Source organism: Panthera tigris, chromosome B3 (genome assembly GCF_018350195.1).
Source record: "Panthera tigris isolate Pti1 chromosome B3, P.tigris_Pti1_mat1.1, whole genome shotgun sequence".
NCBI classification, from domain to species: domain Eukaryota; kingdom Metazoa; phylum Chordata; class Mammalia; order Carnivora; family Felidae; genus Panthera; species Panthera tigris.
This window is the reverse complement of record NC_056665.1, coordinates 48359891-48387691: the sequence shown is the minus strand read 5'-3', so window position 1 is coordinate 48387691 and position 27801 is coordinate 48359891. Positions and strand designations below refer to the sequence as shown.

Below are 27801 nucleotides of genomic sequence, written 5' to 3'. Positions count from 1 at the left end.
CTAAAAAACTATCACAGAGCTAACAAACTAGTTCAGCAAGATTGAAGGACACAAGATCAATATATAAAAATTATTATTTCTATACACTAGCAACAATCAAAAATTAAATTTAAAAAGTAACTCCACTCACAGTATCATTAAAAAAAAAACCCCAAACAACCCTTAGAAATAAACTTAATTAAGAAGTATAAGGTGGGGGCGCCTGAGTGGCTCAGTCGGTTTAAGCGTCTGACTTCAGCTCAGGTCATGATCTCACGGTTCATGAGTTCGAGCCCCGCATGAGGCTCTGTGCTGACCGCTCAAGAGCGTAGAGCCTGCTTCAGTTTGTGTCTCCCTCTCTCTCTGCCCCACGCCCACTTGCACTCTGTCTCTCTCTCTCTCTCAAAAATAAAATAAAAACATAAAAAAAAATTTAAGAAGAAGTGTAAGGTATATACATAAAAGCTACAAAACATCCTTGAAAAAAATTAAAGACTTAAGTAAGCTGATATATATCACATGTTCAAGGATTAAAAGAAGTAATATTGTTAAGATGGCAATACTCCTGAACTGATCTACAGATGCACTGCAATCTTCATGGAAATTCTAACTGCTTTCCTTACAGACACTGACAAACTGATGCTAAAATGCACATGGAAATTAAAGGACACAGAGGAATCAAAATAACCTGGAAAATGAACGAATTTAGAAGATTCACACTTCCCAATTTCAAAACTTACTATAAAACTAAACTAATCAAGACAGTGCAAGACTAGCATAAAGAAAGATATATAACAATGGAACAGAATTCAGAATCTGGAAATAAGCCCATACATATATGGTCAAATGATTTTCCACAAGGATGCCAAGACCATTCAATGGGGGAAGAAATAGTCTTTTCAACAAATGATGCTGGGACAACTGGGTATCAATGAGCAAAGAATGAATTTGGGTACCTACCTCACACTGTGTACAAATATAACTAAAAATGCAGACCCAAAGGTATGAACTACAACTATAAAACACTTAGAATAAAATGGTATAAATTCCATGACCTCTGATCAGGCAAAAATTCTTTAGATAGAATACTTAAAAGCACTTAAAAGCACAAGCAACCAAAGAAAAAATAAACTGGATTTAATCACAATTAAAAACTTTTGTTCACTGTCAAAAAAAATGAAGACAACTCACACATAGGAGAAATATTTGCAAATCATAATATATGAAATAAGGTTCTAGTATCCAGAATATACGAAGAAAATATAACTAAATAATAAAGAACAGTAACAATTAAAAATGGGAAAAGAAGGAATACTTCTCAAAAGAAAATATGCAAATAAGTATATGAAAAGATGCCCATCATCATCAGTCACCAGGAAAACGCAAATCAAAACTATGAGCTATTACTTCACATGTACTAGAAGAGCTATAATAAAGAAATATGGACAAATGTTGGCAAGAATGTGGAGAAATGCAACCCTCATACGCTGTTGGTAAGAATGTAAAATGGTGCTGCCATTGTTCAAGAACAGTTTGGTAATTCCTCAAAAACTTAAAACACAGAATTAACACACGATTCAGCAATTCTACTGTTAGTATATGCCCCTGAAAACGGAAAACACATGCCCATACAAAAATTTAGAGACTTCATAAGGAGCAAAACTTCACAGCAGCATTATTTATAATACCAAAATGTGGAAACACCTCAAAAGTTCATCAACTGATGAATGGATAAATAAAATGTGGTATATTCACACAATGGAATGATATATAATACAATACAGATAAGCTTTGAAAACATTATGTCAAGTGAAAGAAGCCAGGTAGGAAGGGCCACATAAATGTATGGTCTCATTTATATGAAATGTCAGAATGGGTAAAATCATACAGCCAGAAAGTAGATTATTGTTGCTAGATCCTGAGAGGAAGAAAGAATGGATAATGACTGCTAATGGATAAAGAATTTGGGGAAAGAATGAAAATATTCTGGCATCACTGGTGAATGATGCATGACTTTATAAATATGCTATAAGCCACTGAATTGTGCAATTTTAAAACAGTGAATTTTATAATTTGTGATTTATATCTCAAAAGATAAAATCTAAAAAGCAAAACAAAAATTTATAGTTTCATCCATCTGTGAATAATTTTCTTAATCTATGACATGCAGTAATTGAGATTTTTTTTTTACTGCTGCAAAAATCTGAATCCGATGCTTTATGACAGGAGTGGTAGTGACTCATTTGCTGGGACATGAGCTGGCTATTTGCATCTCAGTAAGGCTTCACTGTTCTTAAATCATTAAGACACATGCAGTCTCTGAAAATGACAAAAATGTTTTTTCTCTGTTAAAAATAGCCCCAAACCAGAGAATAGATGGATTGTAGAATTGTTCATTTTCTTAGACGTGATAAAAGTATTATGGTCATAAGTGATTGTCCTTATCCTCAGAAGTATATCCACAGCTTTTTTTTCACATGGTATAGGAAAAAAAACCATTCAATCTAGGTGGAGAATATCTGGATATTCTTATATTATTCTTTCAACATTTGTTATGTTTGAAAATTGTTTAATAGGATGTTGGAGAAATTGCCCTGAAAACAAAGCTATTCTTCAAAGCAGATGATTATGGTAATGAATAGAAAGTGAAGACATCTAAAAGAGTAATGATATTCCCCAAACTAGGAATCTGTTAAGGTCGTGCAGTATCTGCTTGGCAAAGTTCAGGCTGCATTACCTGGCAGCACCATTGTTTTGTAAAATAATGAATGTTAGCATGCTAGTTTTGTATTTTTCTTTTTTTTTTCTTTTTGAACATTTATTCATTTTTTTGAGATACAGAGAGTGAGCAGGGGAGGGCCAGAGAGAGAAAGACACACACACACACACAAAATGTGAAGCAACCTCCAGGCTTTGAGCTGTCAGCACAGATCCTAATGCAGGGCTCGAACTCATGAAACGTGAGATCAAGACCTGAGCCAAAGTCGGATGCTTAACTGACTGAGCCACCCAGGCGCCCCTCACTGACTTAAATTATTAAAGAGCTTAATAATCTCTGACTAAAAAAAGTTTGGTGACAGAATGCAGTGAGCTGCAGGGTAAATAAGAGGTGAGAAAGACAGTGTTACTGTAGGGCCCCCATCTGTTGACAGAACTATCTCAGAGATCTAAAAGTTACTCAGCCTTAGGCTGAATATACTGACAAAGGGTCTACTACATGCTAGGTTACTATGGGGAGTTAAGATCAGTCTGTAGGACAAAAAAATATGCTGTGTTGCACTACCAAATGCCAAAACAAATAAAGAAGGATTCTATCCAAATATGCTAGAAAGATCACATGCTTTAAAAAAGAAGAAAGTTGGGCGCCTGGGTGGCTCAGTTGGTTGGGTGTCCGACTTCTGTTCATGATCTCACGGTTCATGAGTTTGAGCCTTGCGTCGGGCTCTGTCCTAACAGCTCAGAGCCTGGAGCCTGCTTTGCATTCTGTGTCTTCTTCTCACTCTGCTCCTCCCATGCTTGTGTTCTGTCTCTCTCTCTCCCACCCTCTCTCAAAAATAAATAAACATTAAAAAAAAAAACTTTAAAAAATGTTAAAAAAAATAAAAAAGAAAAAGTTAACATAAGTTGAAAATGCCCCCCCAGGCTAGGAATTCCAGCTAGGAATCAGTTCTTCAGGCAGGATAACTTAACACTCAAAAAGAGTAGGTGGTAGGTGGAAGTCAGAGACAGCAAAGGTGAGGTGGAAATCTAAAGCCAGTCTGGGTAGTAGTGGGGAGGGGAAAAGGGAGTACAGGGAGTGTGCAGATTTTTAAAAGTCTACCAACAGAATAGTCCCATTTCCCCCTTCCCTATCCAGGGTCTGGGGTCCAGAACTGCTAACAGCAGCCAGTGTGTGTGCCCCGAAACAGAAGTTTAGAGGAATCCTTCTGAAAAATGATCCCTGGAGAACATAGAGACATTCAGCAATCTCTCAAGCTTGCTTAGCTAAAAGGAAAGTGCAACAGCAGACAAGCTCTGACTATACATGGAATTCCTAAAGATTTTTTTTTTAACTTGCCATTTAAAAATATAAGCAGATAACAAAAAGATCACCAGACACGTTGAAGAAAATCTCCAACATGAAGATTAAAAAAAACACACAAAAAACTTACAATAACAATAAAAAGTCAGAAGAAGCAGAGATGATACAAGAAATGAAATAAAGACTAAAGAAAATTTCACATCTCTATGTGTTGGGCAATTTGTACCCAAATTAAAATTAAGGCACAAATCCTGGGGTGCTTGGGTGACTCAGTCTGTTGAGCATCCCACTCTTGATTTCAGCTCAGGTCATGATCCCAGGGTTGTAGAATTGAGCCCCACATCGAGCTCTGTGCTCAGTGTGAAGCTTGTTTGAGACTTTCTTTCCCTCTGCCCCTCTCCCCCTCTTGCAGTCTCTCTCTCTAAAAAGAAAAAAAAAAAAGCACAAATCCTTAGTAATTTATCTCACTGGTGTTTATTCATAACAACATTGTTAGTATTACCAAAAGGCTACAAACAACCTAAATGTCCATCAGTTGTGGTCTAAATGAATAGTGATTCATAGCACAGAATAAGATGCAGCCATTCATAATTAGTAATCATTATGATTATGTAATTATAATTATTTAGGTATAATTCTATATCAATATAATTAATGATTCATGCTCTGTTATGAAAAGATCTCAGGATATGTTTCTGGGTAAGCAAATGTAAAGTACAAAACCATGTAGACAGTGTGCTACCATTTTTGTAAAGAAAGGGGAAACAAAAATACCTAATAGTGCTTACTTGTAACTATTACAAAATACTGCTAGAATGATAAAGAAGAAACTAATTGGAATTGCTGCATATGGGGACAGAAAATGGGTGGCTGAAAGGCAAAGGTGAGACACAATTTCTTCTATATATACCTTGTATATCTTTTGATTTACAATGACAAGAATACAATAATTATTCAAAATTTAAATTAAAAATGATAAAACTATAGTTTTTTGTTTAGTTTTGGTTTTTGAGAGAAAGAGAGCGAGGGGGAGGGTTCAGAGGGAGAGAGAGAATCTTAAGCAGGCTCCATGCCCAGTGCGGAGCCCAACTTGGGGCTCCATCTCACAAATGTGGTATCATGACCTGAGCCGAAATCAAGAGTCAGACACTGAGCCACTGACTGAGCCACCCAGGTGCCCAAACTATAGCTTTTGATCCAACAATTCTAAGTACTCCGTACTTCAGTATTACTTTTATACAAGCACAAAGATATATAATTCAAGGTTGCTGAGTACAGTATTATTTTAATAGAAAAATATAAATAAAGGGCTTAAAAAACATGTCATCGAACATTTATATTGTGAAATACTGTGTGGCAGTTAAAAAAAAGAATATAATAACTCTACATATATGGACAAGAAAAGCTACCTAGGACATACTGCTTAGTGATGAAAGTCAGACCAATATGTATAGTATGGTTTCATTTGAATTAAAAAAAAATAAAATTTAAGAATAATTGACATAACTCCTATGCATAGAAATACAGAAAGATAAAGCTGGTAGGAATATTACACTCTCAGGAAGGTAGTGGGATGAAGGAGAGAGTAAAGACTGATCTTTATTTGATGCTATACTTTTAGACTGTTTCAATTTGTTGTAATGAGCACATATTTGTATATTATATGTAGAAATAATTAATTTGAGTATCTCATGAGATGTTAATATTTAGAATGTAAAAAGAACTCCTACAACTCAATGACAGTAAAACCAAACAACCCAGTTAAAAAATGGGCAAAGGACCTGAATACATTTCTCCAAAGATGTACAAATGGCCAATAAGTACAATACATACTCAACACCGTTAACCAGTTAGGAAACACATCAAACCAAAATGAGATACTACCTAACACCCATTAAAATGGCCATCATCAAAAGACACAGAAAATAACAAGTGCTGACAAGGATGTGAAGAATCTTGTGCACTGCTGGTAAGGATATAAGATGGTGTAGCCATTATGAAAAACAACAGTGTGGTGGCTCCTCAAAAAATTAAAAATAGAATTACCATATGATCCAGCAATTTCATTTCTGGGCATATACTCAAAATAATTAAAAGCATACTTGAAAACATATTTGTACACCCATCTGTATAGCAGCATTATTCACAGTAGCCAAAAAGGAAGCAACCTAAGTATCCATCAATGAAGAATAGAAAAACAAAATGTGGTATAAACATACAATCGAATATTCTGAAATATGCTATAATGGATGAACCTTAAAAACATTTTGCTGAGGGAAATAAGCTAGCCACAGAAGGACAAATATTGTATGGTTCCACTTATATGAGGTTCCTAAAGTAGTCAAAATCATGAGACAGAGGTAGATAGAATGGTGGTTTTGAGGGGCTGAGGGAAAAAGAAAAGTTCTGTGGGGATGGGAGGTGGTACATAACAATGTTAACGTACTTAATGCTACTGAACTACATGCTTAAAAATGGTTAAGATGGCAAATTTTATGCATTTTACCACAAATAAAAATAACAAAATACTGTGGTTTTATTATAAGAAAGGCTCAGGGGCGCCTGGGTGGCTCAGTGGTTAAGTGTCTGACTTTGGCTTAGGTCATGACCTCATGGTTCGTGAGTTCGAGCCCCACAACAGGCTCTGTGCTGACAGCTCAGAGCCTGGAACTTGCTTCAGATTCTGTGTCTCCCTCTCTCTCTGCCTCTCCCCCGCTAGTGTTTGCTCTCGCTCTCTCTCTCTCAAAAATAAACAAACATTAAAAACTTAAAAAAAGAAAAAGAAAGAAAAAGAAAGCCTAGTGCAAGGCTTAAAAATAGTATCTCGTCTATTTTGGAAGAGGAAACAAACACTACATTTAAATGACAATTTAGAAAAATTGCAGAATATGACAGGATGACTAACTTTATTGATTGACTGAATAACTTTACATAACTAACATAAATGAGTGATTTTCAACGTTTCTCTCCCTTCCATAATGCATCTAAATTCTAAGTCACTTACTTCTCCTATCTGCCACAGTAGCTCACTTTAGATGGCAACAAGTAAAACCAGGCTAATAAGACTTACAGGTGGTGGAGTGGGGATTTAGAAGGAGCTTGGGTTCCCTGCTATCACAGAGCTGCCAAAAGAAAAAGTGAATTCATTCTCCTTCTTGAAAACTACTGTTCACTGGATGTTCTGTTACATACAAATGAACTTAATCCTTACTGAATAAGGCTTAAAAAAAAAAAAAAAAAAGTCTGTTCTACTACCCACTCTCCCCCTCAACTTCCAACTACTTTTCTTTCTCCACCTCTTAAAAAACCTGTTTTTACTCAAGGTCCTTACCAACCACCTATTTACCTTTCATGGCATTACAATCAGGCTTCATTCCCCAATGCAATATGGAAACTGCTCTGGCAATACATCCCAGTGGGCTATTAATGGATATGTAACATGGGCTTTTTTCTTGACTTCCTTTTACTTGAGCTGAGGCAAAGGACACTGTAGTGAACTCCTCAAAATAATCTCTTTTCTCAGATTATATCATGCTTTTTTTGTTTCTCTTTAAATTCTTCATGTTTTTCTGCCTAATCCTTAAATACCCATTTTCTCCTTATCCTTATCATTTCTCACTTTCTGAGATGTTGTTCTATCGCTTGCTTACAGTAACTTTCCAAGACCTACACATGGAAATAATTCTAATTTTCTTGGGTTGGTTGCTGACATCTTCTCTTGAACTCTGATTATAAGCCACCATGCATTTATTATTGCACCTTCCACGCAGAATGCACTTCTGAATCCCTAGTCTGCTTGGTAAACTCAGTTTTTACAATTTTATACACATCATCTCTTTTGTGATGCTGGCCCTCACTCCATCAGGTTAATCTGGAAATTCTTTCTTTGTGCCCTGTTTAGTTACTGATCTGTTTCTCCTATTTGAGAGTAAGGACTATGTATATATAATGCTTGGTAAATTAATGCACTCAAATAAATTTACTTTAAAATAATTTATTTTTATTTGTTGATTGCAAAAAGCACTACTAATTTCTTCCATGATCTCTTTGTCCTTGGGAGTGGTAATGCTGAAATCTTCGTTGCATTAGTTAAAACAAAAGTACTAAATGCCCACCAACTGCCACATATCATGTTGGGGGCAGATGAAAAAGTTAAGGTAGTAAGTAAGAGCAGTGATAAAGTGATAATTCCAAGATTCAAAATATGTGATGACTGGGCTCATGGGCATCCAGTTTATATGGGTGGGGGAAATGAAAAGGATTTTATTTATCTATCTATCTATCTATCTATCTATTTATTTATTTATCTACTTATTTATTTTTAAATGTTTATTTATTTTCTCTTGAAAGATAGAGAAAGTGCGTGCATGAGCAGGGGAGGGGCAGAGAAAGAGGGAGACAGAGGATCCAAAGCAGGCTCCATACTGTCAGCACAAAGCCCAACGTGGGGCTCGATCCCACAAATCAGGAGATCATGACCTGAGGTGAAATCAAGAGTCTGACACTTAACCGACTGAGCCACCCAGGTGCCCTAAGGACTCTGATTTTAAATGAGAAGACATGGGTTTGTACTTCCAGTTATGATTATAATGTATTTAGTATAGAGAGTGTGATTTGGAAAAGTCAGTCAACCCTTTCTACAACTGTGTCATATATGGGAACCAGTTCCTTCCCGATACAACATCACTATTGTAGCTCTATTCTGCCACTCTTTTATTATTTAGTCCATGCTTTTTCTATCACTAAAGAGTTTAAAAGTAAAAGAAGATAGTAAATGAGGACTCTGTGAAAGTACAATTGGTCAGAAACAGAGAAAGTGAGGAAAAAGAGATGATGTAACTACCCCCCTTAAAAGTCAAGTCACAGAAAAACAGAGAAAAGAAAAAACTGGGATAAAAATTTCTATGAAATAGACCACACCAAGCAAGTGTGTGGGAAAAAAATCTTACCCAAAAAATAGTAACATAAATGCTAGACAATGTATTTAGGGAAATAATTCAGACACTATTAGAATAAATTTCAATGGTAAAATCTTAAGTTTGTATCTTAAGAGACAGTTAATATCCCAATAATGAACAAAAAGTAATGCTGAAACTGATGACTTTTATGCTTTAGTTTACTTTTATGCTTTAGTTTATTTCTGATCAGTTAAAAATATTTAAAATATAATTAAGGCATGGCAAATGCTGTTCTAAAAACTTTTTAAAAGAATAGCATTTGGGGGGCGCCTGGGTGGCTCGGTCGGTTAAGCGTCCGACTTCAGCTCAGGTCATGATCTCGCGGTCCGTGAGTTCGAGCCCCGCGTCGGGCTCTGGGAGCTGACAGCTCAGAGCCTGGAGCCTGTTTCCGATTCTGTGTCTCCCTCTCTCTCTGCCCCTCCCCCATTCATGCTCTGTCTCCCTCTGTCTCAAAAATAAATAAATGTTAAAAAAAAAAAAAAAAAAAAAGAATAGCATTTGGAGTAAATTTCCAGAGGTAATAGGAATTATTGCAAAAGAGCCCAGCGCTGAAATAACAAAACCTGGGTTCAGATGTGTCTATATCTAGACATTCATTTCTTCAAGTCACCCTTAAAGGGAGGGATGATATTTGCTTCCACTTACTTTATACAGATGCTATAACATTAAACAATATATTATAAACTTAAGAAATTTATAAATTTTGTACATATGCATAGGCCTAACCTAGATTTTAGACAGGTGTAAAATATTTATATGTCATTTAACTTATGAAGTGGTTCACTGTCTTAATGTTCTTAAAACAAGTGTTTCTGGAATCTATTTCTCCTTTCAAAGCTGCCCTAAGAGTTTCATTTACACTGATTAGCAGAATAGAAACCATAAACTTAGCTGGTAAGTACCGAAGTATCATACATGTTGAATTAATGTTTATGCACAAAATGGTTATATATAAAAATTAAAACAATCATATTCCTTAAAATATTAAATCTTATAAAAAAGGGATTTGGACAGAACACTTGTGTACCAGAAAACACTGCAGCCAAGGTTGTCAAGTTTAGAAATCTGAAAGTTTGTGATTCTTCTCAGAATGAAAGCAGATTTTCAGGACTGCTAGCATTGGCCACATATTAATTAGTAAGAAATCCATTTAAGATTAATGCTTGTGTTTCTCCATCAGGCGGCAGGAAAAAGCAGTAGAAGCTGCAGCTGCTGCCATCCCTGTTACTAAATGTTTGCACACATCAGACTTTAGATTGGTTTATTCCATGAGTTTCATCAACTAGTCAGATTTTAAGACCAGGAACAATTTTAGATTAAAAACTTTAGAAACACTGTAATATAAACAGCCTAAACAAAATGACACAAATGGTTAAAGAAAACACAGGCATATATACATATATATGTATGTATGTATGTATGTATGTATATATATATGCATATATACGTATGTGTATATATATGTACATGTGTATATATATACATATATATACACACATATATATATGTATACACGTGTAAATATATACACACACCCATATATATATATATGATGTATATATATCTTATATATAAGATAGCCAGATGGGTCAAAATGGGTCAAAGGAGAATAAGACAAAATACATTCAATATGACACAGAATCATTTTTTGTTGACAAAAAGCAAACACTTTAACAAAGATCTAAATCATGGACTTTTCTTGTGTCAAACAGCCCAGAGATCAGCCCAGAGATCTATAAAAAAAAGCATTAAAAATACTATGAGAAACCATGAGAAATATCACTTTTGTAAGAGATTAATACACTATTCATCTTCAACTGGTTAAACAGACCAAAACAAACAAACAAACAAACAAACAAACAAACAAAAAAAGGTTTTGCAGAATTTGAAGTATTTGAAGAATATAGAAAAGTGGATTTAGTACATATCAATGTACAGTGAACAAAGAAAATGTCCAGATATATTTATAAAAACTGATAATTTGTTAGACTGAAAGTAGACCTCAACACATACAAAAATTCAGAAATTGAATGTGGTCATTCTCTGACCACAGTATAATGAAACTACAAATTAATAAAGTGCAAAACAAAACAAAATGAAAGAACTCCCTCAAGCATATGAAAAATAAAAAAAACTACTTTGGGTCAAAGAAGAAATTAGAGCTATAACTTCACACTATTGGAAAATAATGATAATTTTAACAAACACATCCATACTAAGGGATACAGCCAAAACTATAATCAGAGGCAAACTCTTAGATATAAATGTTCACATCTTAAATATGAAAAAAATGAAAATTAAGAATTCCATTTAAAGAGTAATAAAAAAATCTCAAGAAAATCAGGAGAAAAAGAAAGGCACCTAATAAATAAAAAAACAGACAAAACAAAAACAAAACCTCAATATCAATCTCAGCTTCATTTTTTTCCTGAAAGAAAACCAATGAAATAGACTACAGCTAAGTATAATTTGAAAAAAAGGAAAATTCAAATGTATAAAACTAGAAATATGAAAATAGATATGAAATATAGAAGATATTCAGTTTAGGAGAGAATAATATATGTAATGCTATGCTAATAAACATTTAAAAATCTGAAGGAGTTCCAGGAAAAACAAATTACCAAATGTGACTAATGAAGTAAAAACCTAACCAGAAAAAAGCCACAGAAAATTGTCAAAGAATTACCTCGAACAAAGGCTCCAGGCCTAGATGGTTCTATAGTTGAGTTCTGTAAAATTTTCAAGAACAAATAACTCCCATGCTATATAAACTGTTCCAGAGCACAGAAATTAAGGGAAAGAGTTCCAATTCATTTACGAAGCTGGCCTAACCCTGATATCAAAACCTGACAAAGATAGCACAAAAAAAGAAAATTACAGACCAAAATATTCACTCATATAGATGCAAAGATCCTAAATAATATACCTGAAAACAGAAATCAACAATAGACTAAAAGATTACACATCTTGATCTGAAGAGAACGTTAAGTCTAGGGCTAAAAGGAGAGTTTGTATTAGGTAATACCTTTATATGGCACATCAACAGGTCAAAGAAAAAAGTACTTTGTTCATAGTAATCTCAATAAATGCCCAAAAAGCATTTGATAAATTTCAATATCCACTTCTCATAAAACAACAAAGAAAGTCAACTATAAATGATACATTCTTAACATCAAAGAACTGTAAGAGGAAATGATGCCTATCATTATTTAAAATCAGAAAGAAAATCTATTAAATGTAATAAAATAAAGAGAATGAGAAAGATATATACAGAATAAACTATACTCGAGTCAAAAGTAACAACTGAAAAATTAGAATTAAATGAAGTTCAGTAAATATAAAACGTACAACATAAATATAACAAAAGTCTATAGATAGCCTATAAACCTAAACAAATCAATAGTAAAGCAATAGAAAAAAAATACTTTTAATATATATAAAACAATAAAAATTACCAAGGAATAAACTTAGTAAGAAAAATAAGTGGACTTAATTGAAGGGAAAAACTGAAACTTCACTGAAGGACATAAGAAAGATGTAAATTAAGAAATATATTTCTGGCTCTGAAGTTAATTTTTCTAATATAAAATTTCACATTTAATGCATTTTGAATCAAAATTCCTTTGAGGTTTCCTTTTTTTAAACTTAGAAAAGTGATTCCAAACTTTATATGAAATATATTAATTGGTCTGAAAATAAAACCAAGGAAAATTTTTAAAAACAGAGATAGTAAGGAGAGTCTGGTCCTACCAGTTTCTTAGACAGTCAATAGCTAAAATATTAAAAATGGTATGGTACTGGAATAAGAACAGAAAATATAAGGAAGAAAACTGAGTCCAAAGGGTTTTAGTAAGATAAAGCCCTGTAAGTTATATTACAGATTACTGTGTTAAGAAAAATTATTCAATAAATAAGGCAGCAGTAATTGAACATTTAGAAAAAAAATTAAAACCAGTGCTTTATCTAATGGCATTTACCAAAATAAATACCAGATGGACTAAAGGATCATATATGAAAAGTGAAATAAGAAATATCTTTAAAAACAGTCTAGGAAAAATACATGGAAGTTCTTTCTAAGCATAAAAACAATGCTACAAGCTGCAAAGGAAGTAGCTATCTCAGGCTACTTACAAAAAAATGAACTAAAATTAAATAATAAACAGCAATCTTGAAAAGATATTTACATTTTATTAGTAAATATCCTTAATATATAAAGGTCCATAAACCAGCAATCCCAATTCTGATAATCTATACTAAATTATGTCATCAAGAATATTCACTGCAGTGTTGTCACTGTTTCCCCTTCAGTAATTGTGTAAACAATGGGGCCAAATTTGGTTAAACAAAACAAGAACATATACACAAAAAGAATACGTTAGAAAAAAAAAAAAAAAAGGAAATAAACCAAGGTGGTTATTTTTATGTAGTGAGGTTTATTGGTACTAGATTATTTTTTTAATATACATTTGTAACTCTTTCCCAAAACTGTAATGACAAATATATATTACTTTTGTAATTCAAAAATAATGTAAAAATAAACACATGAATGATCATTTTATAAACACATGAGATTATCAGAATTCAAAAGTTTCAACAAATACAAAAATTCACAATCATTTGTAAATTAAACTGTCTTTGCATTGTGAAAGCCCCTTAAAGCTTTCTGGTTCTATTAGTTTCTTAATGTTACATGAAAATACAGTTAAAAGAAGTCATTCAATGCTGTCTTAGATTTTATTTCCATTTTTTCTCTCAAAGGGATTTTGATTTTAATGACAATAAAGGGATTAATTTCACAGAAATTACATCTGAACATCACTGCAATGAATTCTACAAGGGTCTATATGCAATGGAATAGCTTAAGATAAAAGTATATTTCACATTCATAATATATCTTCAGTGAATATTTAAAAGAGAATCAATTTAAGTCTGGTCATTCTATGTTAAGTTTTTATGTAGGAAACCTCATCAATGTACTCCAAACAAGAAGATGACTAGTCTAAAAAGGACATTAGGAAAGGACAAAATTTCTTTAAAAGTATTTACTGAGAAGAGTATTATCTCTTCTGTGATTTAAAACTCTTGTACTTTAAAAAAAAATGTAGTTATACTACATTTTGCTTTCTTTAGTAAGCTATCTCCTAATACTTTGATATACTTCTTGCCCGTCTGTAGTCCTACATTTCGCATCTCTCTCAAGTTACTTAAACCCATATGGCAACTTATGCTTTTAGGCAAGGCACAATCATATGAGAGAATAATTCGGAGCTCCCATATGCTGTGATACTGTGGACACAGAAACATACTTTCTTCTTAGACCATGTTGTGCTAATACATGTTACTGTATTATTTGTATGCATGTGTACTAATTCATATTTTGAGCAACTTATTTATTCACACTAAGTGAAAGTCCTAGCCAAGTTTATTTCTAACTACTTGACCAACCTTCTCTACCCACACAGTATATCACTCAAATTTAACAAGTTTGCCTTTTCACCCATTATGAAACACTCATGGAATCGGAGTTCTAGCCCTATATGGTCTCCTAACTAGTTTTGTGACACTGGGAGAGTCACCTAACTTCTCTGGGTTTCCATGTTTTCATCTACACAGTGAGGACAGGACTGTACTAAAACAACGAAGTCTTTTATAACTCTGAAACTTTATCATCAATGTTAGGGAACAGAGTCCATTCTAATCGCTCTTAATATTAAATTAGTATCTACTGTGTGGAAATACTGTGGGGAACACAACAGTAAATAAAATATATTCTTAGCAAAATGATTTTTGAACTAAAATACCCAGACTTAGGTATAGTACTACATACTAATTATAAAGAGAGGCATAATCATTAGCACAATTCTTTCACATTCCATGAACAGAACTAGTCACATTATTATTAGAAATTTCTCTTACCTATTACTACTTATTTTTTCAACTCTCTGAGGTCCTTCCTTTTATTTTTGCTGCTCTCTATTATAACTGCAAATTAATTGTTCAAAATTGAAGTGCCCACTGCTCCCACAAAATGATGGAATGTCTTATTTCTCTTTTGTTCAGGCAAAACCTGTTAACTTTTTTAACCTGTAACTTTTCATAATGAAAACAATTGAGGGTTTGTGGGAACCTCAGAAAATAATTTAATAGAAAATATAACTGTTCTTTGCCAAAGGCAGGAAACCATTAGGAACATAAGGAATACTTAATGGGCCAGAGTCATACTTCCACAAAGTTAGGGTGCTGTCTCTAACAACAGTGGAAAGATATCATTTCAAAAAATATATGAAGTCTCAAGTTCTCTTATTAATTCACTATGAAAATGTCATACATTAATTGGTTCAATTTGCCTTTTGGGAAACTAGGAAGACATCTTTGGAGAACTATTCCCTCAACATTTCCCACTTCAGACAACTTCTAGAATTTTAGAGCTATAAGAGACCCCATACTCTTTCAATTGCCTCATTTTATAGATAACACATCTGACAAAAAGAGTGGTGAAAACACCTTTCCAGGTCACAAATTTAATGACAGATCTATTCCGTTGATCCTCAGTCCAGAATTTCTTCAGCATATCACATTTGCTGGTATTAACAACCTTTTAATAAGTTAATATTTGCTTCCTTATAGTTTTATAGGGTTATTTCTGTTATAATTATCTGGATTTAGTGAAAAATTAACACTTACTATAAATACATAACAGAATTTTCACCAGTGGAAGGGACTATATCTTATTCATTATATCCTCAGAACTTAATACAGGTTCTGGCACATAGCAGGCATTTGACAGGTTGTTATAAGTTAAGAGAATGAACTTTAGAGACTTGGGTCACATGTACTCTTAGCTTTTCTTAAAAAGAAAAAATCTAAGCTTTTCTTAAAGAGAAAAAATCTAAAGCTCTTCAGTTTAACTTTGTTCCCTTGATTATTTCAGACATTTTTCTCCAGACTTTCTCTGGCTCTATGTTCCTTAAGGTTAAGGAATCAGAATTTTGAATGAAGACTGAAGTTTCCTTTCTAGAAAGTATAGTAAGTGTGGTAGTGTAGTCCCTTTGCATCATTTTACACTGGTTAACAACAGCATTTATTTGACACTTTTCTTTCAAACTGTAGAAGTACAACACATGAATCGTTGGTGGTTTGACATTTAAATACCCAGAGAATGTTGTTTTTATTTACTCTGCCAGAATAAATTCCATTTTCAGTATCAATTATAAAAAATGTTAAACAAAACTAGACTTGGCAACTATTAAATTTTTTTAACCAGAAAGGTCCATTAGTCTATACTTTTGTTTCCTGTATTTACATAAATTATCTGTACAATCGACATTATTCGAGCATCTAATATGTACAAGTCACTGAACTCCCTCATTCATGAATAAGTAATTCACAATATTCCAGAAACTTATCTTTTTTTTTTTTTGATTGGTACAGAGAAACATTAGGTAAGTTTTGAACACATGAAAAAGGCCCTTAAAAAGTTTTAATAAAAAACATGTTTTAATTTTCTCTTATACATTGACTTATTTACTGCCTTCCACTGTCCTAGACCTAGGCAGACCCTTCCTGTCATCCTTAAGAACTCTACAGGAACGCTCTTATTTAGCAATCTTTTACCATTATCATGCTACCCTCCAACATCCCTTCTATCATCCAGAAGAACTCCAAAAGAATCCCTTTATTCAATAACTGTCCTTTATGATATATGCTACCAGAGAAGCTTAGAGATAGGAAGAATCTTAGAAATATCTAAGTTAAAATCCCATATACCAGAGTGATATTCACCAAGAATAAAACAAATCACTGTACCCAAGTATAGTGCTTAAGCTCTTTAACACATCAGCATGCATAATGTATACACATGATACTTACTTGTACTCATCATAGACTTCCTGTTTGGGCAATGAAGTCTCAGGATGTTCTTCTAGGGTATTCCGAATCCAAGAAAAGGCATGCATTTGCTGTGCCCGACTAGATGACACGGCATTCTGATCACTAACCATAAAACAAAGACATGTTTTAGCTGAACCAGACAGCAATTCGTTGATAATTTTTGAGACAGCCTATAAGCTCCACTAAAGAATTGCATGTAAATACAATTGTAAATACGTGTAAATACAAATGACCAAACCAAATTCAGGCCATATAGTAAATGCCCCATTATCTATATACAAATTGTCCACCTGTGGTTGTGAGCCATTTTCTACAGCTAGTGACTGACTGAAGTTATTGCTGTTCCATCCCTGTACCATCCCTTCCCATGCATGGTCTCTAGAGTGGCATAGGTGATGGAGCGCTGACAACATAAAGTATTTGTTTCTGTGAAAATTACACAGATTAAGTGGATATTTACTCACTTACTTGCCTATACATTTACCTAACTTACCAAATCATCAAACTTTTAAAATAAGTTATGGAAACAATTATTTTCTATTTGCTTGGCATTTTCAAGTAGCTATTCTGAAATCTTATTAAGCACTCTATGCTTCAGAATGCAATTCATACCAGAGAGATCCAGAGAGGACAAATCTCCCTCTACAGTCCTTCTCTAACTGGCCCCCTCCCCAGGCCATTACTTCCATTAAACATCCTCAGTTTTTACTGTAGGGCAGCATAATTTATAAACTAAATCCATAAAAGGGACACCCAAAATAGCATGAGGGAAGTCCCTCTATTGATTCTGACATTCATCCCAGCTACCTATAATAATTATTTAATTCCAAAGAAGATACTAAAGAAGTTTCTAGGACAAAAAAGATGATTAAAATGGTTATGAAATCTGGTTTGAGGGAGAAGAGGTAAAAGCAACAGAATTTTCATTCCATTTCTTTTTATACACAATTTTAAAGTAATAGAAATTTAAGTACAACTTACATGAAAGAAATGCACTTTGAGAAATACTTAAAAGGGTAAATAAACCTAAGAATAGAATGCATGAACCAACAACTTCTCTATTTTCTGGATGAAACTATTAATTTTTTTTTTTTAATGTAGGCTTAATGCAGGACCTGAGATCAAGACCTAAGCTGTGATCAAGAGTCAGATGCTTAACTGACTGAGCTATCCAGGTGCCCCTATTAAATATATTTTTTTTCCAACGTTTTTTATTTATTTTTGGGACAGAGAGAGACAGAGCATGAACGGGGGAGGGGCAGAGAGAGAGGGAGACACAGAATTGGAAACAGGCTCCAGGCTCCGAGCCATCAGCCCAGAGCCTGACGCGGGGCTCGAACTCACGGACCGCGAGATCGTGACCTGGCTGAAGTCGGACGCTTAACCGACTGCGCCACCCAGGCGCCCCTTTTTTTTTTTTAATTTAATTTAATTTTTTTAAATATTTTTAATAATGAAAATACAGTAATATCCCAAAACACACTTAAAATATCTTCTGTTTAAAATAAATTCATGTTCCATATATGTGATTTCACTTTTTTTTCTTTTATACTGTGCTGTTTACCGGGCAGTAACTACAAAAAACTCCTGCAACATCATTCTTTATAATACTTAACTGTTTATTTTCTGCTTTTCTGTTCAATTTTCACAATCCCTCACACTGCATAAATATATTGATCTGTTTAAAAAATAAAACCCAAATTGTATTTCATAGCATTTACTCGGGTACACAAATGAATCAGAAAAAACTATAGGTAAACACTTACCCAAATATGATCAAAGACTAAAAAAAAAGATCTCCTGTTTTGCCATTCTGTTTCCTGATGATTTTAGAAATAGCACACAACAATAACAACCACAACACACACTCCCCGCACAGTTCTTAGGGATGTCCTACAAACACTATAATTAAGGCAAAAAACAAGAGATATACCTTTTCTCTCCATTGCTGAGACCAGAAGGCAGCTGAAGGTAGAGGTAGAGTTTCTCCAGGTCTGTAAAATTCTCAACTTCTTTCTGGTTACAAAAGATTAAAAAGAAATATCATTTTAAAAACACTTGTTTATCCCTCAACAAAATTTACTAATACCTGTGTACTACTGGTAGGAATGTAAATTGGTACAGCCATTGTGGAAAACAATATAGATGTTTCTTAAAAACTTAAAAGTAGAAATACCATATGATCTAGTAAGTAATTCCACTACTGGATATTTACCCAAAGAAAATGAAACCATAAATTCAAAAGGATGAACACCTATGGTTACTGCAGCATTATCTATAATAGCCAAGATACAGAAGCAACCTAAGTGTCCAGTGATAGATGAATGGACAAAAAAGATGAGGGGTGAGTGTGTGTGTGTGTGTGTGTGTGTGTGTGTACACACACACACACACACACACACACACACACACGAATATTACTCAGCTATAAAAAAGAATGAGATCTTGCCATTTGTGACAACATGGATGGAACTAGAAGGTATTAAGCTAAGTGAAATAAGTCAGAGAAAGATAAATACCATGTGATTTCACTCATATGTGGAATCTAAAAAATAAAACAAACAAAAATGAGCAGAAACAGACCCATAAATACCGAGAACAAACTGGTGGCTGCTAGAAGGGAGGAGGTAGGGGGATGAGCAAAACGAGTGAAGGGGACTGGAAGTACAGGCTTCCAGTTATGGAATTAATAAACCACAGGGATGAAAGGTATAGCATAGGGAATATAGTCAATGGCATTTTAATAGTATTGTATGGTGACAAATGGTAGCTACACTTGTGAGCGTAGTGTAACATATAGACTTGTCAAATCACTATGTTGTACGCCTGAAACAAATGCAACATTGTGAGTCAACTACACTTCAATAAAAATAATAACAATTAAAAACATATTGACTGTTTAAATTTAAACTAGATGAGTCACCTGCCAAAGAAAAAATTAAGGCTTTTTTCTTATCAGTAAAATAATAGATAAGTTGTTTGATAAATATATCTCACATAAAAAGTTACTAAAAGAAAATGGTAATTTCCTATTAATTCTTACATTCTAGGTATAAATAAAATCAATGCTTAGACAAAATAGTATTAGAGGAAAGGTCTAGACTAGAAGTCAAAAGAATATTCATTCGTTAGTCTTAACTTAACCATTTAACTGGCTATGAAGCTTCAGTGCTCCGGCAAATTTTCCTTACAACTGTGAGACGGATGACAGGACTTCTATGATCCTTTTCTAATTCTCAAAAACCTACAACATGTGACTGATGATGATACTCTCATACAGGGGCAGAAATGAAGTTTAAAAATACTGAAGTACTACCAACAAACCTTTCCATACAATGCAGATTTAATTATTCACAGCGCTGCAACCATGGCTGCTATTTGGAGAACCTACCTGTAAGATAAGCTGTAGCTATTCTGCAACTACATCATTTTGTCTCTAAACCTACCCTTAAAAATAATTTCTGCTATACAGAGGACTGTAGAACTTTCTTTCGCAGCTCAGTTTGCCAAAAGTAGCTTTAAATGTGCCACAAACTCTGTTACAAAAATAATACAGTGAAATTTTGGTAGCCTAAAAGAAGTCCATTGCAATTGAAAATGTGGACAAATAATTAATTGGTACTCCTGGTAACAGAATTTATTCTTACCTAATAAAGCACAGCTTAAACACATATCCAATTTTAAAAAAGCTTAAAATGATATAACTTAGCCTATTCTTAGTCTCACCAGGATTTATCTATAAAACAGTTTAATCCTAGAATTCATCCACAAAAATCTACATATTTTTCATTCTACTGTTTTATGGGAATTTTTGCAATTAGCTCTCACTCTAATACCTAATATATTTATCAACAATACCATGTATAACTCTCCTCTCAACAAAGGAAAAACCAAAACACAAATAGACATTTTCTTCCCAACTGTTACTTAACACTTTCTTTTCTCCAGATCCCCAGAATTCAGTTTTGGAGCATGCTTAATTTTATTCCTTGTCATGCTCTCCACTTTGATCCTTTATTTAGTCCTCTTAAGTCTTTCCCACACATTCTTCCAAGTCTCTTTATTTTCTCTGCCCCTACATTAGTCTAAGTCTTCAGTTGTCTGTCTTTTAACAATAAAGGAGGATTCATTTACTCATTCATCAATTTTATTTTCTTCCATGTTTCACAAATGATTTACAGTAATTACAAACTTACAGTGAACCTACAAAGACTAGAAATACACATATGAACAACGCAACACTCCTTGTTCTTAAGGAACTTACAAAGATTTGTCATTACTAAAAACATACAAAACTAGGGGCACCTTGCTGGCTCACCCAGTTGAGCATCTTGATTTTGGCTTAGGTCATGATCTCTCATGGTTAGTGAGTTCGAGCCCTGCATCAGGCTTTGCACTGACAGCATGGAGCCTGTTTGGAATTCTGTCTTTCCCTCTCTCTCAAAATAAATAAACTTAAAAATAGTTCCTAAAATACTTTCTGTTGAGTATTATTAACATCACCCAGTTAATCTCAACAATCCTTATCATATTAAATCCAAAGTAGGTTATGTTACCAAAAAACCTTATTATGTGCAAAGCCTGAGAAAATGTAGTACAAATCATCATTTTTGGATAAAGAAAATGCAGTATATGTGTGTGTATAAAACAGAATACTATTCAGCCATAAAAAATAATGAAATCTTGCCATAAGTTTATGATAACATGGATGGACCTTGAAGGCATTATACTAAGTGAAATAAGTCAGACAGAAAAAGGTATATAACATATGATCTCATTTATATGTGAAATCTGAACAATAAACAAATAAAACCAAAAAAAACCCCAAGCTCATGGATAGAGATAGATTGGTAATAGCCTGAGGCAGGTGGCAGGGCATGGGCAAAATGGGTGAAGGGAGTCAAAAGGAACACACTTCGAGTCATAAAATGAGAAAGTCATGGGGATGCAATGTGCAGAATGGTGACAAAAATTAATACTAATGTATTATAGGGGTGCCTGGCTGGCTCAGTCAGTAGAGTGTGTGACTCCTGATATCAGGTTGTGAGTTCAAGCCCCACACTGGGTGTAGAGATTACTTATAAATAAAATCTTTAAAAAATACTACTGTATCACATATTTGAACATGGCTTAGTGAGTCGATCTTGAAAGTTCTTACCAAAAAATATTTTTTTGTAGCTACGAATGATGATGAATGTCAAATGGACTTACTGTGTGTCAACTGGTCTTACTTATTTTGCAATATATACAAATGAGGACTCATTATATTGTACACCTGAATCTAATATCATGTCACATTAATTATACCTCAATAAGAAAAGGAAAAAATATCATTTTTGATGACTAAGAATAAAAAAAACTTCATAGAGCTTGAGAAACCTTGGATTCTATAATTTGCAAATTTAACATATACTAGAGGAAAAAAGAGAAGAAATTCCAGAAAAGAGGAGAAATTCCAGAAGGAATTCAGAAGATAATCCGAATTAGGAGAAAGTGCCAAAGAAGGGATTTAAAGACAGAAGTCAGAAAAATATTTTTGAAAAAGATCAACCTCACTGTCCTATTTTGGTTTTTTTTTGTCTTTAAAACAACGAAAAGTTAACTACTGATTCCTATTTCATCTATTATGCGGGACTCAACACATAGAAGAAAAAATATGGAGAATTTGCTAAACCTGATATCAAAATTCTGTGAAGCAAACGGGAACAAATGACTCAAGTGTGTAGTGATGGCATTCAGGTCTAGCAAGGCTGAGTTCACCATGAAAATTTTTGGCTTCAGATATAATGTGTCACTTAAAGATAATCATTGGCTTCCAAAACAATGACTAGTGGTGTAGAAGACTTAGCCTTGCTTGATAATCAAGGCAAAAATATGTTGCAAATATGTTAAACATCAGATTATTTGCTATGCTTTGTGAACATTTAAATGTCAAGAAACATGTTTTTCTGTCCCACGTTGAGATTTGTTGGTTGTCAAAAAGAAGTACGTTTGGCTGGATTTATGAAATGAAGAACAAAGTTGCTCCATTTTTAGAACATTAGAAAAAAGACCAACTGCCGAAACTTTTAAAAGCTGTAATTTTTAAATTTAGCCTGAAAAAGAATGAAGTACTGATACATGCTGCAACATGGATGAACCCTGAACACATTATGCTAAGTGAAAGAAGCCAGACACAAAAGGCCACATATGATTGTACCTCTATGAAATATCTAGAATAGGCAATTCCACAGAGAAAGATTAGTGGCAACTGGGGGAGTATGAGAACTGATTGCTTCATGGGTTTCCTTTTGGGGTGATGAAAATGTTTTGGAACTAGATAGAGGTGGTGGTTATGCAATATTGTGAATATACTAAGTAAGTATCACAGGGGCACCTGAGTGGCTCAGTTGGTTAAGTGTCCGACTCTTGATTTCAGCTCAGGTCATGATCTCACGGTTCATGGGGTCGAGCCCCACGTCAGACTCCATGCTGATAGCACAGAGCCTACTTGGGATTCTCTCTGTGTCTCTCTCTGCCCCTCCTGCGCATGCACGAGCACTCTCTCTCTCTCTCTCTCTCTCTCTCCTCTCTCAAACTTAAAAACTAAGTATCACTACATGTAAATTTTTTGTGCTGTGTATTTTAGGGCAATAAAAAAATTACAATTTTCAAGAGCTTGACATATTTGACAGATATATCTGAATACTTGACTTTAAACTTCAAATAACAAACATCAACATCCTTATTCCGTAGGCTTTAAAGTTTTCATTTTCTTTAATTGAAGAAGTTAAGTCTCAAAGCAAAATTATTGAAAAGGATTTCAAGTTTACCTCAAATATTATCTAGTTGGTTGAATGAACCATGGTGATAATTTCCTACTATTGTGATTGAAGGTTTCTTCTGAAAGCTTATGACGACCTCTCTCTCACACATTTCAATCTTTGTATGAAGACATACAAAAGGAAATCTTTGAACTAAAGTTTGATTTAGATGTCAAAAACCTTCCAGGAAACCACTTTAAACTTAATTTTGCACATGACCTAGTTAGTGCTTTGATCTTTCACATCCTGAACAGAAGAGCCTGTAGCAAACAATCAGATTCAGCATTCAGTTTGATATCATGTGATCCAGAGGGTGAAAATAGGTATAAATGTAAGATATACAAAATCAAGTTACTTTTGGAGGTTCAAGGTGGAGTTTGGTATTCAAGTCCTACATTCAATCCCCTTCCCTTCTGAAGCTTTGGCTGATAAAGAATATTCATTCGCACCAGGAACTAGTAGCATGGAGCTATCTAATTCCTTCTATGAGGTGCAAGTAAAGTGGTAAAGAGAACAAGGGATAGAGACAGTGCTCATCAAACATTCCACTTGCTCACCTACACTTCTCAGCTTCCTTTGCAGCCATGAACTGAGCAGAAATGATTATTTCATTTCTCAGCTGACATAATTAAGAATCAATGTGTCAACTCTGTTCTTTTCTTCCCTTTGTGAACCTTGGAAGCCATGTATTTCACTGGTGAAACTGTAAGATGCAGTGTCTCAATGTGGGTTCCCAAGGGACCACGTGGAGCAAGGACCTTCAATGATTTGTGCTGTACATATAATGTGAATGAAAGTAAATTTTTGCAGTTATGCCACTGGTATTTTAGGCATACTTTGTTATGGCAGCACAGACTAGCCCATCTTGAGTAATATAGAAAGTTAGACTTTTCCTTCTAGCACTTTTGAAAGAACTGAAGATCCCTTTCCTATATGTAGATAAAAATGTGAGGAGGGGGAAAGGATTCCTTTCTGTAATCACAAAATCTTTTACTCAGTCATTTTTAAAATGGCATTTAACTTATTGTGAAATTTCAAATTAAATTAATCATGGATATAAGATATTTATATTTATCAAAATGAGATATAAGCTAAAAAAAAAAAAAGGTTGAGAAGCACCACTTTAGAAGATACAGCCTTCATGTTCTCTTCCACTTAACTTTTATTTCTAAAAAAAAAAACAAACAAAAACAAACAAAAAACTAGTTAAAAATTCAACTGTAATAATTTGGGACACATGATCCTGTAATACATGCCTTTGTCCCTCTACTTTGGGCCACAGCGATTATTCAAGAATTTATACCCAATTAATTTGCACTTACTGCTTTTTTGCATTTACTATTCAAAAAATGATTTTCAGTGTCTAGTTACACCTTCCCCCTCAACTAGACTGAAGATTCTGGTTTGCCCAAAGTCAATCACCTTTTGAAGCAGAATCCTGAAAGATAAGACAGAGCCAGATGGGAATCCTTCTAATACTTTAATATCCCATTTAGTTTTTTTTTTTAATTTAAAATTATACAGTATTTCAAACAACATACAGGAAGCAGGTACATATGCATCACTAGTCATATTTAAAAGACGCTAACTTTTTGCCACATTTGCTCCAAAATTCTTTCACTTTTAAACAGATTATACAACAACTACATGGATAAAAAAAACCAATTTGTTCATTTATTTACTGACAGACAGTTATAAAGTTTCACTATTTCAAATAGTGCTACAATAAAAATCCTTTATTTGTGACTGCTGTATCTTTGTGTAAGAGCTTTTTCTATGGTACATACTTAAAAGTAGAAATACCTGGCCATAAAGGGTGCATATCTTCAACTTTATTGGGCATTTCCAAATTGCTCCCCTAAAACTGTTGTGCCAATTTATATTTTCAGCACCAAAGCTACAATTTTTCTATATCTCTGCTAAAGCTTAAGATTTAAATGTTAGCTACTCTTATGGGTATGAAAAAGTATTTCACTGTCTTACATTTTCTGATTGAAGGTGAGACTGAGGATCTTTTCATATTTTTTTATCATTTGAGTTTACTCTAATATAATTGATATCAAATTTTAGCATGCATCAGAACCACCTGGAGAGCCTGTTAAAAACTCCAGAGTTTCTGATTCAGTAGGTCTTGAGTGGGGGCCAGAGAATCCTGATTTCTAATACATTCAGTTCAGTGATGCTGATACTGCTAGTTAGAGAATCTTATCGAAAGAACCACAGTTGAAGAACATTTAAAAATGAGGATATTTGTCATAGTCCATGTACTAATCCGCCATTGGCTATAAGTGCTGCTATTACATTTTCCTAGTTGTAGCTTGTCTTTTCATTTTGTTTTTCGAGTCTTTGATGCAGAGAAGTTTTTAATTTCCAGGAAGTCAAATATATCAATCTTTTCATTGATAACCTGTGCTTTTTGTGTCTTGTTTTAAGATCCTTCCCTGTCCCAATGTCATAAAGATATCCCTCATTTTCTTTTTAAAGTTTTGTTTTTCACATTTAAGTCTTTAATTCCCCCGGGATTTATTTTTCTCATATAAAGTACGGTTCTAATTACAATTTTCCCACAAGGATAGCTAAATGTTCAGTATAATTTATTGAATAATTCACCGATTCCCTTAGTTTTCATGCTCCATTTACTATGGGATTCTTGTCTATTCACAAGTTTAAAAAGGGATGCAATTTTTACTTTTAGCACTTAAAAACACCTTTTTCTGAGGTGGAATTTAATTTAGAAAAAAACAATTTATCTTTAAGAGTAATATAGCAAAATGTGTGATTCACTGATTGTTCTTGAACTTGTGTCACAGAGACCTTTCATATAAAAATATCATCCAGTAGCTGATTAATATAGTAATAAAGCATCTTTGATAGAGCTTTTATAAATCTGAGTTTAAGAGGCACATTTCCTATTGATAAATAATATGAATATGACCTATATTATATGTTATAAATGAAAGCAGCAGCTGCTACGTGAGCTTGATAGACTGACCCTTCAAGTTCAATTTATCTAAAGCAGTGAGATAGAGTAGTAAGGTGTAGAATATAGAATTAGAAGGCTTAGAGCCAAATTCCAGATTTGCACTCATTAGCTTTGTGATATTAGGCAAGCTGTTCAAGCTGAGTAATCTGTATAAAATGCTCATAAAATTTCTGTGAGGATTAAAAGCAGTTTATAAAATATATTTATAATAGATATTATTATTATTATACAAATATTATTCTGAATTAATTTAATTGCTTAAAAGATTTTGCTGGAAGAATTTATTATTCAAATTCTATCAAAAAGTACATAATCTTTTATTTCAAAAAGCAAGATATCTTAAGAAATTTAGGAATTATTTAGCTTGGTGACCTCCACTAACTTGGGAGGTACATCGTAAGAGCAAGGCTCCTAGATTTTATATGTAAGCGACACATTTGCCCATAAGTTATTAAAGACCATGTTCTGCCAGTGCTGACTTTCTGCTGGGTAAATGCAGAAGAGAGTTGATACTATTCCTTCCTAAACCATCAAGATGAAATAGAAATTAGAAATTACTTCTGACAACAACTGTGCTAGTACTAGACAGAGAGGAATCAATTTAAGCAGAATAGGTCAGAAATAAAAGCTTTTCCTAGGTTGGACTTGGAACAAAATGTGTAACGTTCCACTTGTCTCCTGTAATTAAAAAGACTTGAAAAAATATTCTATAATTCAAAAACTGAGTTTATTTTTAGTGTTTCTGCTTATATGCTCAGCACATCTGCCTCTAAACTGCCTCTAAAACCAATACATACAGGACGGATTACTGAGAACCAGGTAGAATTTCAAACGTCTGATTACCAGAACTTGAAGCCCTTTCAGCAGATGGAAAAGAAATATGTTCCCAGTATTTACTATCATGGATATAGTTATAAGGTAGTCTGAATGGAGAGATCTGCTCCTGTTTTTAGGGAGCATCTTGAATCAGGTTTGCTCTATAATTTCATGTTAAAAAAAAAGGAATTTCTCCAGTTTGAAATCAATTCTCTATAGTGATGTGTTTCTTGTTATGAGACTTCCCTCTCAGGTGTTATTCAGAGTTTTGTTTTGTTTTAATAAGGTCATAGAACTGGGAAAGGGCTGATGCTTAAAAGAGCATAACAATTAAAGGCTTAATTGAGAAGT

General features: G+C 33.7%; 1 protein-coding gene across 3 annotated transcripts in view; it reads right to left on the bottom strand.

Moving 5' to 3' along the window:
• RFX7 (regulatory factor X7) overlaps positions 1-27801 on the bottom strand; it is a 133622-nt gene that overhangs the window by 28566 nt on the left and 77255 nt on the right. For all 3 annotated transcript variants that reach the window (XM_042988797.1, XM_042988796.1, XM_042988798.1), the window contains exons 4-5: positions 18782-18864; positions 16828-16950 (exon numbers count right to left, since the gene is read on the bottom strand). In XM_042988797.1, the coding sequence (XP_042844731.1) occupies positions 16828-16950; positions 18782-18864 (206 nt within the window). The remainder of the gene's footprint in view (positions 1-16827; positions 16951-18781; positions 18865-27801) is intronic.